Raw genomic sequence first — 14,707 nt, 5'->3', positions numbered from 1 at the left:
AAAAGAAATGAGTAAATTGTCTTGAGGGAACACTCTGTACTGCAATTGACCACTGCAGTTCCCACTACATAATTCAATATAAATATTATTTAGATGAGCATTTAGATTTACATTACCATACCTTGTTCTCGCATCTCAACATACTTCTTCCTGGCAAAATACTTCCTCCAGGCTTTCTGAATTGTTCGAGCGTAGCCATCATACTTCCTCTCACGCATCTCCTCCAGGAGAAATAGCTAGGAAGGAAATAAGATATTAAGACATAAATCATGGACATTGATGTCACTGATTGTAAGATTCAGGACTTAATGGTAACCTAGGAGAATATTTTTATTTTTTCCAACTTCGGTGCTTGGATTAACTGCCATGTTGCTGATCTATTAATATAACTACTACTACTACTACTACCACTACTACTACATATACCCCGATCCAGAAGCAAAGTGTAGAACCTAAATAAAAATAACTATTGTCTGGGAAGACCTAATCAGCCTCCATTTCACTGTTTCTACTGATCATAACAAACTGAACGTGTGGTCTTAACTGGTTATATAAAATGGATGAGTGACCATCCATTAGGTAGACCTGTATCTTAAAGAGTTTTTTTTTGGTGTGATGTAAATAAAGTTTTAAGGATTCATTCAGGATTTACTTAATTTTTCAATCCCTCCTCCCTGCCAGACCTGTGAAGGAAAGTATACTTTCCTGCTCTATGCTGATGGATTCCAGCTCAGTTGGTCTACCATTGTCTTCACCATGCTTCGTTAGACTTCTGCCATAGATTGGTTCACAAACGTCACTGCAGCCAATATGACTAGCCACAGCGGTGACGTGTCTACCAAGTGGCATCTGACCAAATATGGGAAACAAAATATAGTGAAGACAGAGGTGGACCCAAGGAGCCAGAACACAGCGGCAGGGAGCATGTAAGTATGCTTCCCTTCACAGGTCTAACAGGGGGATTTAAAACTAGGTAAATCCTGGAATAACCAGGTTTAGAAAACATATTTCCAAATACACTAGGGCAGTGATGGTGAAACTTTTAGAGACCGAGTGCCCAATCTGCAACCCAAAACCCACTTATTAATCACAAAGTGCCAGCACGGCAATTTATCCTGAATACTACAGTCCAGTATAGTATATCTTCCATGTACTTTATCATTTAGCTATAATGCTCTGCCTACATTCAGTGCGCTGTCTGCGCTGTTCATCGTGCACCCTACGCAGGAAAAGTCTAAGGCATATTGGTACACCATAGACTATTTCCAGGGTGGGGGTGCCCACAGAAATGCATCTGCGTGCCGCCTCTGGCACCCTTGGCATAGATTCGCCACCACTGCACTAGGGCATTAACTAATAAAGAACTCTCATCATTTAGCAGGGCTATAGAGCAGCTACAACGTGCCTCTTCCTCAGGAAGACTTGGCACATATGTCCCTTACATGGAAGGCCCATTGATCCGATACTTCATTTCACTGGGGGACTGAACACTTGTTACCGGGTTTCCTGCACATTACAGCTGATCACTAGGTAAGAGGGGATATTTCCTACCTTGCACTCATGCCAAACTTGGTTGAAGTGATACTAACCAAGGGGAGGCAGCTCAATGTAATTTTATCATAGAAATGCGGTCAGCATTGTTTATATGTATTTTGTACTCTTGTTTTACAATCTGAACCTCACTGTCTATTGAAAGTAGAAAAGGAAGTGGTATTCAGCAATGAATTCCTCTCCGGGATGTTCTGAGTTTGATAGTTTTTTTTTTAACTGTGTCAAAACAGAGGCCTAAATATAGTGTCTAAAATTCATTGTGGGTTTTAAGTTAAGCCACAGATATTATTAATATCTTCAAGACCTACTTAAAGCACTTAAAGACTGATTCAAATTTTTTATTTTCATTCTACTTTGGATTTCTGTAACTTTTGTCAGCTGTTGCAAACAAGTGTGTACACAGATCACATAGGCCCCTTGCAAAACATAGTGGGCCCCCCTGCCGCACCCAATATATCAGTACGCATGTGACATTCACTCCCAGGCAACGCAAAGGGCAATGCCTCACATTAAGTAATTAGTTTTTTTTATTATGTACAAAAGATTTTATTACAAAATTGCAATAAAAGGCTACTTAAATTATATATTTTTTTATTTCAACCACTTTATCGGACTTCTATGTCGGAAAAAGTGGAACTGGTGCTTCATAAATACGGCACTCATTCTGAACACCATATTTCTCCATGTATTCACACCGGACAACTGGCAAAAATGATTAATTTGCTTCCCTTCTAGTACAAAGCAGACTGCCTGCAGCCACCACTAGGGGAAAGCTCAGTGCATAGGAATTAATACAGTTACCATTTACTGGAATGGGAGCTGAAATGGGAGCTGAAATTATCACTTTGCATTGAGCTCCCACTGGATGCATAAAATGCAGTGTTTTCTTGTCAGGAAAAGAATGAATTCAGTGCTGCCCCCTCCTCCAGGGCCCCATAACAGTTGTGTGCGCCACTATAGAAAATAATAAAATGACAGGACAGATGTGGACAGTCGGCAGGTTTCACATGATCAGAGTGAGATTACAGATTCATTAGAGATTGTAGAGACCTCTTCTAAAAAGTACTATTTACTTACCCATTACCCCTTTCTGTTATTGCATAAAATAAAGAAAATAGCCATGAATTCTCCAAGCAAGCATCAAGAAGTAAATGTGTTGGGGGTTCAAGGGCTTAATTTGGAAACCCCATAGGATACTAATGTTCCAAGTCAGTTTATCCAATGTTCTCTGGTAGATCTGATCCAGTCAACTGTAAGTTGCGTTGCTGTGATGTTAAAATGCATAGCAGCAAAAATATGTTTCAAAGTGGAAGGGGACAAAAATGTCAGCTGTAGCTTGCAACTATAAATGTATAGTAGATCACTTCTAGACTATTGGGTCGGACTGGGGTTACTTGGGCCTGCCTGAGGAAATTATTCTTGGGGCCCAACCCTATGACAATAGAAGTTAATACATTTTGAACCAAAGATACAGACTATAGAGGTAAGCGATTGTCTCCAAAGGCAGCTACAAACGTTTTTTTCTCCTAGACCTTTGGGGCCCACTATGGTATCGGAACCAGGGCCCACTTGAGGATCCTCTGGTAGGCTAGTCCAACCCTTGTTGTCAATTGATTTTTGGAGAGATAAACCATAGTTCACCATCTACCAGTCTGATGGATGAATCCTTTTATGGTGGAGGCCAGGAGAACCTTTCATGCTTGACAATAAGTCTAGAAAATATTAACGCCAACTGTAAAATCTGGTGGAGGAATAATGGTCAGTGGTTGTTTTCCAGGGTGTCTGCTGGATCTGTTATGTCATGTTAAAGAGAAAGACCCTAGTATTGTCATCCTGAAACACCCTCTCTCTCTAGCTATCTATTGCAAAAATGAAATGCAATGAAATAATACAGACTGGCAGAAATTCTTTCCCAAACTTTTGATATGATTCACATGAAGCAATGAAACAGAATTCTGTATGCTATGTGGTGCATTCTGTAATGGCAGTCTTCAGCACAGACACATTTGCACACTTTTACAAGCACTAGGATAAAAGGCCCATGAGGGCTATTACGAAATAGCAATGTAAAAAAATAAATAAATAAATAAAAAATACTTGGCTATGCATAAACCCTGAGGTGTAAGGGGATGTGCAGAACACAGCTAAATAAATAGCATTTTCGTCCTTGGTTTTTGTTTCTTCTTTTCCATTTGAGCGAAATGTATTTGTATTCACAAGTCCAAAATGCAGGTGATGACATCATTGGATCAGATCAGCAGAATATGTAGGCTTTGGAAAAGAACAGGAAACGTGGGTCCTGTTAGAGCTGCACTTGAATACCAACTAATGATGCTGATGGCTACTGAAGTACTGTATTACAAGGGGGAAGAGCAGTCAGCAGACTGGTTGTGGTAATGTACGAACGTATCCTTTTCGTTTTCACATAACATACACTTCCTATTTGTTCAGGTGGAGTAGATGTGGTAATAGACATGGAGAACTACCACCAGCTGGTCACTCAAAGTGCACAAGACAGCAAATCGGAATAATGCTTCAAAGACATAGCACTGGCATTTTCAGTACCCATCAGCTCAGCTAGCTCTTTGTGGTGGACTAAACCAAACAAAACTAACAGCAGTGCAAAAAACTGTAATAGCAAGTGACAAAGTAGGTCAATCAGTATTTAAAGGGGTTGTCCAGCTGTGAAACACTTTTGAGCAGCCCCCTCCTCCCTGCTGGACCTGTGGAGGGAAGCATATTTACCTGCTCCCTTATGCTCAGTTCTGGCACTATTAGTCCACCACTCTCCAATTCCTTGCTGGTCAACATCTGGAGGGTGTCCTCTTAGCAGGACCCAGTGACGAGCTGCTTGGGGAAAACGTCACAGCTGCGGCCTGTCATTGGCTGCAGCAGTGCACATGAACTCCGTCCCCTCTAGAAAGTGACAAGGAGGGAACCAGAGAGTGGCGGACTGAAGGAGCTGTAACCAAGAAGCAGGGAGCAAGTAAGTATGCTTCTCTCCACAGGTATGGCGGGGAGGGGGGCTGCCCAAAAGAGTTTCAAAAATGGACAACCCCTTTCATTTACTCTGTGCTATAATATATAATCAGATGTTCTCCTGAGTACTAAGAAGTGTTCTTCTCTGCAGCATAAAAAGCCATCCATACATATTCACATATACGGTTTGTCAACAGAATCATTGTATGGATCATGTATGTAAACTAATGACAGAAATGCACACAGCATGCTCTAAAAGATCTTAAAGGGAATGTGTCATCAGAAAATGATGTTATTCAAATCAAGTTTTTATGTTAAACATATTTAAGAATCGTTTGTGACTGATAAACACAAAAATCCTGAAATCTTGCAGGTTACACACTGGCCACTGAGCTTCACCAAAAGCAGGTACTTGTTATTCTATAGAGATGATCCTACAGTAGTCATCTCATTATCATCACACGCAGAATTACAACTGCATATTTAACACAGGATCCACCACATAGGTGATGGGCACCTCTTCTCTATCCCTCCACAATGACGTCTATACAGGTAATCGTGCATGCTTAAAATACTGTCCAATACAAGTCAATGAGTTATCTACCTACCACAGCATCCTATGGTCCACGCGGTTACTGTGAGGCCTCCTGCACACGGCCGTTTTTTGCGTTTCGTATACGGAACCATTAATTTCAATGGTTCCGCAAAAAAAACGGAATGTACTCCGTATGCATTCCGTTTCCGTATTTCTGTTTTTCCGTTCCGTTTTAACATAGAACATGTCCTATTATTGCCCGCAAATCACAGTCCGCGGCTCCATTCAAGTCAATGGGTCCGCAAAAAAAAGGGAACACATACGGAGATGCATCCGTATGTCTTCCATTTCCGTTCCGTTTTTTTGCTGAACCATCTATTGAAAATGTTATGCCCAGCCCAATTTTATCGATGTTATTACTGTATACTGTATATGCCATACGGAAAAACGGAACAGAAACAAAAAACGGAACAACGGATCCGTGAAAAACGGACCGCAAAACACTGAAAAAGCCATACGGTCGTGTGCAATAGGCCTAAGACACATCTCATCTCTGATTGTTGTAAACAGCTCTGGAAAGCTGGGCACACCCATAATAATGTACATAATATAATCCACAAAAAACAGAAAATAAAAACACAATATAAAAAAAAAAAAAAAAAAATCAGCAGCATTTAGTTTAACCACTTCATTAGCTTGTTTAGCCCTCCTCCCCCCTTTCTGACTCGCCTAATTTCCAATTTTTCTGTTTTAGCAATAGGCCTATCTAACTGCAAATAACTATTTCATTTGTGAGCCAACCTACATGTGTTTGATATTTTTCACAGGACACATTCGAACTTTCTTTTGTGCCATTAGATGACAGATATAATATTTAAAAAAAATATATATTAAAAGGAAAAACTAAAAATGATGAAAATCCTATGAAAATAACGAAAAATCTTTTCTATTCTAATTTGTTTTCTCTCTGTTACAAGTTATTTCAAGGCAAAACATTTCTAAAACCATTGTCGAATGCCTATACTGTGAAAATGGATACTATTTGTGCAATTTACTTACTGGCTGGGCTTTTGGAGGCCTATTTTTCTATTGCTGGTTTTATGGCACCAGCCTGCAAGTACAGATGTTGTACAGCACCAAAACATTAAAAAACTCCTTCAAAGTGACTTTTTTAATGTTGACATTTTAATCTTTTGGCTTTTTAAAAAAAAAAAAAAAAAAAATGTAATTCTTTTTATAGATTAAAAAAAAAAAATACAAGAACACGCATACAAAAGACTGCTATACTAACTATAGCTAAAAGTAATACCTATAATTTTTTAATTGTATGAAAGAAAAAGGGAAAAAAGTGTACATTTGTGTATTTTACACACAAAGTCTGCTATATTAACCAATCAGATTCCACCATTTTCCAAAGGAGCTGTGAAAAATGAAGGGTGGAATGTGATTGGTTGCTATGGACAACTAAGCCAGTTCTACTTTACACCAGTTTGATAAATGACCCCTTATATTTTTTCTTTATTTTTAATGAAAGAACATGGGAAATGTGTGTACATAATAAATTTTATTTATTTATATTTCTCTAATTTTTTTTCTAAAAAAAAAATGTGAATTACCGTATTTTTCGCCCAATAAGACGCACCTAGGTTTTTGGGGATGAAAAAAAATAAATAAAATTTAACCAAAAGGTGTGCTTTTGGTGGGTTTGGAACTAATGGTGGTCTGTGGATGGCACTATTACTGGGGATCTGTGGATGACGCACTGTTATGGGGGGGGGGGGGATCTGTGGATGGCACTGTTATGGGGGGGGATCGGTGGATGGCACTGTTATGGGGGGGGGGATCTGTGGATGGCACTGTTATGGGGGGGGGGGATCTGTGGATGGCACTGTTATGGGGGGGGATCTGTGGATGGCACTGTTATGGGGGGGGGGAATCTGTGGATGGCACTGTTATGGGGGGGATCCGTGGATGGCACTGTTATTGGGGGGGAATCCGTGGGTGGCACTGTTATGGGGGGGGGGATCTGTGGATGGCACTGTTATGGGGGCGGGATCCGTGGATGGCACTGTTATGGGGGGGATCCGTGGATGGCACTGTTATGGGGGGGGATCTGTGGATGGCACTGTTATGGGGGGATCCGTGGATGGCACTGTTATGGGGGGGATCCGTGGATGGCACTGTTATGGGGGGGATCCGTGGATGGCACTGTTATGGGGGGATCCGTGGATGGCACTGTTATGGGGGATCCGTGGATGGCACTGTTATGGGGGATCCGTGGATGGCACTGTTATGGGGGGGATCCGTGGATGGCACTGTTATGGGGGGGATCCGTGGATGGCACTGTTATGGGGGGGATCCGTGGATAGCACTGTTATTTTGCGTCTTATGGGCCGAAAAATACGGTAAGCCCCTTCCTGCCACAGTCAGGGCAGGAAGAGGTTAATTCACAATCATGGATCACAGTTACTTTATAGCCAGCAAGTCTCTCTCACAGCAAGAGACCAACCACTGAAGAACAAGGGGTCTACATGCGGTTCATTGCACAGAGAGGACGGACAGGACAGACTGCGCTAATGTGGGGCTATGGTAATGGAGACTGCATACAAGAGCTGCTGCTCATTATCCACATCCCCACCTCCTCTCTGTACTTCATGTCTTCTCATGAGCTCCTACAGACATTCATCTGACAATTTTATCAGCTGTATTCAGGATCATAATCAGTGACAAGTAGAGCAGAGAGGAGGATGAGTAAGCTCTTTAGCTCAGTGCTGTGAAGTAACTTGTCCATCTTTGTGATTAGGACAGGTTTTGTGTGTAGTAATAGGACGGCGGCCATTTTATTTCTCCTGAGGCTTGCTCCTTAGACAAAACGAGCCATTATAACTAATGAAAGGTGTTTGGGAATATATTTATAATAAAAGTCATATTTTAATTATTTTCATTTTGTTAAATCCCGGAGAATCCCTTTAAATCAGAGGGCAACAATGAAATGCTCTCTATTGTGGGGGACACTCAACACTAGATAAGTAGAGTAACTTACGGGAGAAAGTAGATGGTGCCCTAAAAGGGAGGAAAGAAGCTAAGGCTACTTTCACACTCGCGTTTGGTGCGGATCCGTCAAGGATCTGCACAGAGGGATCCGTTCAGATAATACAACAGTCTGCATCTGTTCAGAACGGATCCGTTTGTATTATCTAACATTGCCAAGACGGATCCGTTTTGAACACCATTGAAAGTCAATGGAGGATGGATCCGTTTTCTATTGTGCCAGATTGTGTCACAGAAAACAGATCCATCCCCATTGACTTACATTGTGTGTCAGAACGGATCCGTTTTGTTTAGTTTCGTCAGACGGACACCAAAATGCTGCAAGCAGCGTTTTGGTGTCCGCCTCCAAAGCGGAATGGAGACGAAACAGAGGCAAACTGATGCATTCTGAGCGGATCCTTTTCCATTCAGAATGCATTAGGGCAAAACTGATCCGTTTTGGACCACTTGTGAGAGCTCTGAATGGATCTCGCAAACGGAAAGCCAAAACGCCAGTGTAAAAGTAGCCCAACTGCTCAAAAGTATTCATTCTGGTACAGCAGGTAGACCAGAGTGGCCACACTGATGAACCTCTGTCCAAATCATTTGAAATTCAGCCTCACATTTTCTATGAATATGACATCTATTAAACGGTTGATAGATAAATAGGAAATTACCCAAAAATTCTGTCATTTAGAGTAGGTAACAAAGTGGCCACCCAACATTTGGTAATGGTAACCTAGGCCTGGAAAATAATTTTATATAATATCTGGTGACTGATGAGTGGGTGTTTTTCAGCATTAACAAATAGTACACTGTACATCTATTGTAAAGCACTAAGAATGATTGCTACATTGTTTTTGTTTTGTTACAAATGCAATAGAAACATATTCTGTTACATAGTTAGAAAGGTTGAAAAAAGTCCATCCAAGTTCAACCTATTCTCCCGTAATGACCCAGAGGAAGCCAATTTTCCCCATAGTAGAAAAAAATCCTTCTCAAATTCAAATATGTATATCAGAATAAAACCCTGAATAAAAATGTGACGCAAAGTATAGAACATTTTCTATTCTTGTCCGTGCTGAAGACAAAAATTGCCATTTCTAGTGATGAGAATGAGAAAAATGAAGATTGCACACAGAAGGTATTCATATTTTGTGGACCACAATAGGGACACAGTTGTGTGCATGAGGCCTAAATATAACAACTTTTTTGTGGCAAAGAACTTCAGTGTCTCACTGCTTTTACAGTAAAAATCCCCTTCTTGGTGTAGAAACCTTATTTCCTTTAGCTGTAAAGGATGCCCCCCTTGTTTTCGTCACAGTCCTGGGTATAAACAGAACATGGGAAATATCTTTGGATTGACCTTGCAGTTCTATAGTCGCCCCATTGGACAGCACTGGGGACCTAGGTTCCAATCCAACCATCTGCATGGAGTTGCTATGTTCTCCCCATGTTTCCTTGTTTTTTTCTGGGTAGTCTGGTTTCCTCCACATTCCAAAGACATAATGATAGAGAACTTAAATTGGGAGCTCCATTAGAAACAGCAAGAGATGATAATTTATGTAAAGCACAGTGGAATATGTCAGCACTATATACCATAAGTGAGTAAAATATGAAAAATCTCCAAACTAAGTAAGTTACCTTATATTTTCTTTGTCAATGTACATAATGGAGACAGAAAATAACCAAATCATCAACTCCTTTTGTCCCGTTAAGAAGGCATTTCTATATTTATGTTTGGAACCGGAAGAATTTTCTTTTCCATGCAATTAAAAAGCCCCAATTCAAAAACCACCTGCTCTATCTGGCCAGCTTCTTCACGCCAACGCTTACTAAGAAGTATGTGATGTTTGGTAAAAGAAAACCAGCATACCTTAAACTGATGGATTCATCAACAGTAAAACCTCCAGCATTATAATAAATTTAACAGTGCGCTCAAGAGCAGAAAGTCACATCTTGGATGCAGACACAGTAGAACTGGCTTTAATGAACATATACACAATATGGAAACAAGATGAATGAGGCGGAAGGGAAAACTGAGTACCTTAGTAATGAGCAAGGTTGTAACAGTACAGTTGACAGATGTAAAAATCCAGGGGGGGGGGGATTTATTAAGACTGGTGTACACTGGTCTTAATATCTCCTGCACTGGCGTGAGAAGCGCCACAACCATCAAGAGACGCAAGCCTTAATGAATGAAGCACATGTTGGGCTGCCCGTGCATTAGAACTGATGGTGAAATATGCACCAATTTTCTGGCACACACGTTGTTAAAGGGGTTTTCTGACTGTTTTAGGCTACTTTCACACTAGCGTTTCTCTTCTCCGAGATCAGTCATAGGATCTCAATACCGGAGAAAAGTGCTTCCTTTCTGTCCCCATTCATTGTCAATGGGGACAAAACGTAACTGAGCAGAATGGAGTGCTACAAAATGCATTCCGTTCTGTTTGGTTGCGTTTGCAAACTGCAGCAAGCTGCGGTGTTCTTTCCGTCATGGGATGCGGATCAAAACGTATCCGGCATGACACACAATGCAAGTCAATGGGGACGGATCAGTTTAACTCTGACACAATAGAAAACGGATCCGTCCCCCATTGACTTTCAATGGAGTTCATGACGGATCCGTCTTGGCTATGTTAGAGATAATACAACCGGATCTGTTCCTAATGTATGCTGATGGTTGTATTATCAGTAATGGGAGTGTTTTTGCTGATCCCTGCCGGATCCAGCAAAAACTCAAGTGTGAAAGTAGCCTTAAATTGATGATCTATCCGCAGGAAGAGTTATCAGTATCTGATCGGTGGGGGTCGGGCACACAGGGGACCCCTGCTGATCAGTTGTTTTAGGAAGGCTGTGGCTTCCTCACAGCGCCTGTGCTTGGTATCGCAGTTCAGCCCCTTTCATCTGAATGGTACCGAGCGGCACCTAGGCCATGTAACTGATGAATGTGTCAGCACTGGCCTAGTGTAAGCTGTAAGAAAGCCGCTGCACTTTCCGGAGTGCTGCAGCCTCCTCAAACACCTTATAAGCGGAGTCCTGGGTGTTGGACCCCCACAGAATAGATACTAACGACCTATCCGGAGGATAGGTTATCAATATAAAACAGTTGGAAAACCCCTTTAACCACCTCAGCCCCCAGTGCTTAAACACCCTGAAAGACCAGGCCACTTTTTACACTTCTGACCTACACTACTTTCACCGTTTATTGATCGGTCATGCAACTTACCACCCAAATGAATTTTACCTCCTTTTCTTCTCACTAATAGAGCTTTCATTTGGTGGTATTTCATTGCTGCTGACATTTTTACTTTTTTTGTTATTAATCGAAATTTAACGATTTTTTTGCAAAAACATTACATTTTTCACTTTCAGTTGTAAAATTTTGCAAAAAAAACGAGATCCATATATAAATTTTGCTTTAAATTTATTGTTCTACATGTCTTTGATAAAAAAAAAATGTTTGGGTAAAAAAAAAATGGTTTGGGTAAAAGTTATAGCGTTTACAAACTATGGTACAAAAATGTGAATTTCCGCTTTTTGAAGCAGCTCTGACTTTCTGAGCACCTGTCATGTTTTCTGAGGTTCTACAATGCCCAGACAGTACAAACACCCCACAAATGACCCCATTTCGGAAAGTAGACACCCTAAGGTATTCGCTGATGGGCATAGTGAGTTCATAGAACTTTTTATTTTTTGTCACAAGTTAGCGGAAAATGATTATTTTTTTTTTCTTCTTACAAAGTCTCATATTCCACTAACTTGTGACAAAAAATAAAAAGTTCTATGAACTCACTATGCCCATCACGAAATACTCTCTTCTTTCCAAAATGGGGTCACTTGTGGGGTAGTTATACTGCCCTGGCATTCTAGGGGCCCAAATGTGTGGTAAGGAGTTTGAAATCAAATTCTGTAAAAAATGACCAGTGAAATCCGAAAGGTGCTCTTTGGAATATGGGCCCCTTTGCCCACCTAGGCTGCAAAAAAGTGTCACACATCTGGTATCTCTGTATTCAGGAGAAGTTGAGGAATGTGTTTTGGGGTGTCTTTTTACATATACCCATGCTGGGTGAGATAAATATCTTGGTCAAATGCCAACTTTGTATAAAAAAAAAAATGGGAAAAGTTGTCTTTTGCCAAGATATTTCTCTCACCCAGCATGGGTATATGTAAAATGACACCCCAAAACACATTCCCCAACTTCTCCTGAGTACGGAGATACCAGATGTGTGACACTTTTTTGCAGCCTAGGTGGGCAAAGGGGCCCATATTCCAAAGAGCACCTTTCGGATTTCACAGGTCATTTTTTACAGAATTTGATTTCAAACTCCTTACCACACATTTGGGCCCCTAGAATGCCAGGGCAGTATAACTACCCCACAAGTGACCCCATTTTGGAAAGAAGACACCCCAATGTATTCGCTGATGGGCATAGTGAGTTCATGGAAGTTTTTATTTTTTGTCACAAGTTAGTGGAATATGAGGCTTTGTAAGAAAAAAAAAAATCAAAAAAAAAAATCATCATTTTCCACTAACTTGTGACAAAAAATAAAAAATTCTAGGAACTCGCCATGCCCCTCACGGAATACCTTGGGGTGTCTTCTTTCCAAAATGGGGTCACTTGTGGGGTAGTTATACTGCCCTGGCATTTTCCAGGGGCCCTAATGTGTGGTAAGTAGGTAAATGACCTGTGAAATCCGAAAGGTGCTCTTTGGAATGTGGGCCCCTTTGCCCACCTAGGCTGCAAAAAAGTGTCACACATCTGGTATCTCCGTACTCGGGAGAAGTTGGGGAATGTGTTTTGGGGTGTCATTTTACATATACCCATGCTGGGTGAGATAAATATCTTGGTCAAATGCCAACTTTGTATAAAAAAATGGGAAAAGTTGTCTTTTGCCAAGATATTTCTCTCACCTAGCATGGGTATATGTAAAATGACACCCCAAAACACATTCCCCAACTTCTCCTGAGTACGGCGATACCAGATGTGTGACACTTTTTTGCAGCCTAAATGCGCAAAGGGGCCCACATTCCTTTTATGAGGGCATTTTTAGACATTTGGATCCCAGACTTCTTCTCACGCTTTAGGGCCCCTAGAATGCCAGGGCAGTATAAATACCCCACATGTGACCCCATTTTGGAAAGAAGACACCCCAAGGTATTCAATGAGGGGCATGGCGAGTTCATAGAAATTTTTTTTTTTGGGCACAAGTTAGCGGAAATTGATTTTATTTCTTTTTTTCTCACAAAGTCTCCCTTTCCGCTAACTTGGGACAAAAATTTCAATCTTTCATGGACTCAATATGCCCCTCACGGAATACCTGGCATGTGGGGTATTTATACTGCCCTGGCATTCTAGGGGCCCTAAAGCGTGAGAAGAAGTCTGGAATATAAATGTCTAAAAAATTTTACGCATTTGGATTCCGTGAGGGGTATGGTGAGTTCATGTGAGATTTAATTTTTTGACACAAGTTAGTGGAATATGAGACTTTGTAAGAAAAAAAAAAAAAATTCCGCTAACTTGGGCCAAAAAAATGTCTGAATGGAGCCTTACAGAGGGGTGATCAATGACAGGGGGGGGGTGATCAATGACAGGGGGGTGATCAGGGAGTCTATATGGGGTGATCACCACAGTCATTGATCACGCCCCTGTAAGGCTACATTCAGACGTCCGTGTGCGTTTTGCGGATCCGATCCATCTATCAGTGGATCCGTAAAAATCATGCGGACATCTGAATGGAGCTTTACAGGGGGTTGATCAATGACAGGGGGGTAATCAATGACAGGGGGGTAATCAATGACAGGGGGGTAATCAATGACAGGGGGGTAATCAATGACAGGGGGGTAATCAATGACAGGGGGGTGATCAATGACAGGGGGGTGATCAGGGAGTCTATATGGGGTGATCACCACAGTCATTGATCACGCCCCTGTAAGGCTACATTCAGACGTCCGTGTGCGTTTTGCGGATCCGATCCATCTATCAGTGGATCCGTAAAAATCATGCGGACATCTGAATGGAGCTTTACAGGGGGTTGATCAATGACAGGGGGGTAATCAATGACAGGGGGGTAATCAATGACAGGGGGGTGATCAGGGAGTCTATATGGGGTGATCACCACAGTCATTGATCACTCCCCTGTAAGGTTCCATTCAGACGTCCGTATGCGTTTTGCGGATCTGATCCATCTATCAGTGGATCCGTAAAAATCATGCGGACATCTGAATGGAGCTTTACAGGGGGGTGATCAATGACAGGGGGGTAATCAATGACAGGGGGGTGATCAGGGAGTCTATATGGGGTGATCACCACAGTCATTGATCATGCCCCTGTAAGGCTCCATTCAGACGTCCGTGTGCGTTTTGCGGATCCGATCCATCTATCAGTGGATCCGTAAAAATCATGCGGACGTCTGAATGGAGCTTTACAGGGGTGTGATCAATGACAGGGGGGTGATCAGGGAGTCTATATAGGGTGATCAGGGGTGATCAAGGCTGAATAAGGGGTTAATAAGTGACCGGGGGGGGGGGGGGGGTGTAGTGTAGTGTGGTGCTTGGTGCAACATATTACTGAGCTACCTGTGTCCTCTGGTGGTCGATCCAAACAAAGGG

At 41.6% G+C, this 14,707-nt stretch overlaps 1 protein-coding gene across 1 annotated transcript in view; it reads right to left on the bottom strand.

The window, feature by feature from the left end:
• Positions 1 to 14,707, bottom strand: part of MYO1E (myosin IE) — a 238,236-nt gene that overhangs the window by 46,469 nt on the left and 177,060 nt on the right. Inside the window, exon 20 of the mRNA XM_040413869.1 lies at positions 122 to 236. Coding sequence (XP_040269803.1) covers positions 122 to 236 — 115 coding nt within the window. The remainder of the gene's footprint in view (positions 1 to 121; positions 237 to 14,707) is intronic.

Source organism: Bufo bufo, chromosome 1 (genome assembly GCF_905171765.1).
Source record: "Bufo bufo chromosome 1, aBufBuf1.1, whole genome shotgun sequence".
NCBI classification, from domain to species: Eukaryota; Metazoa; Chordata; class Amphibia; order Anura; family Bufonidae; genus Bufo; species Bufo bufo.
This window is presented reverse-complemented; position numbering and strand designations above follow the sequence as displayed.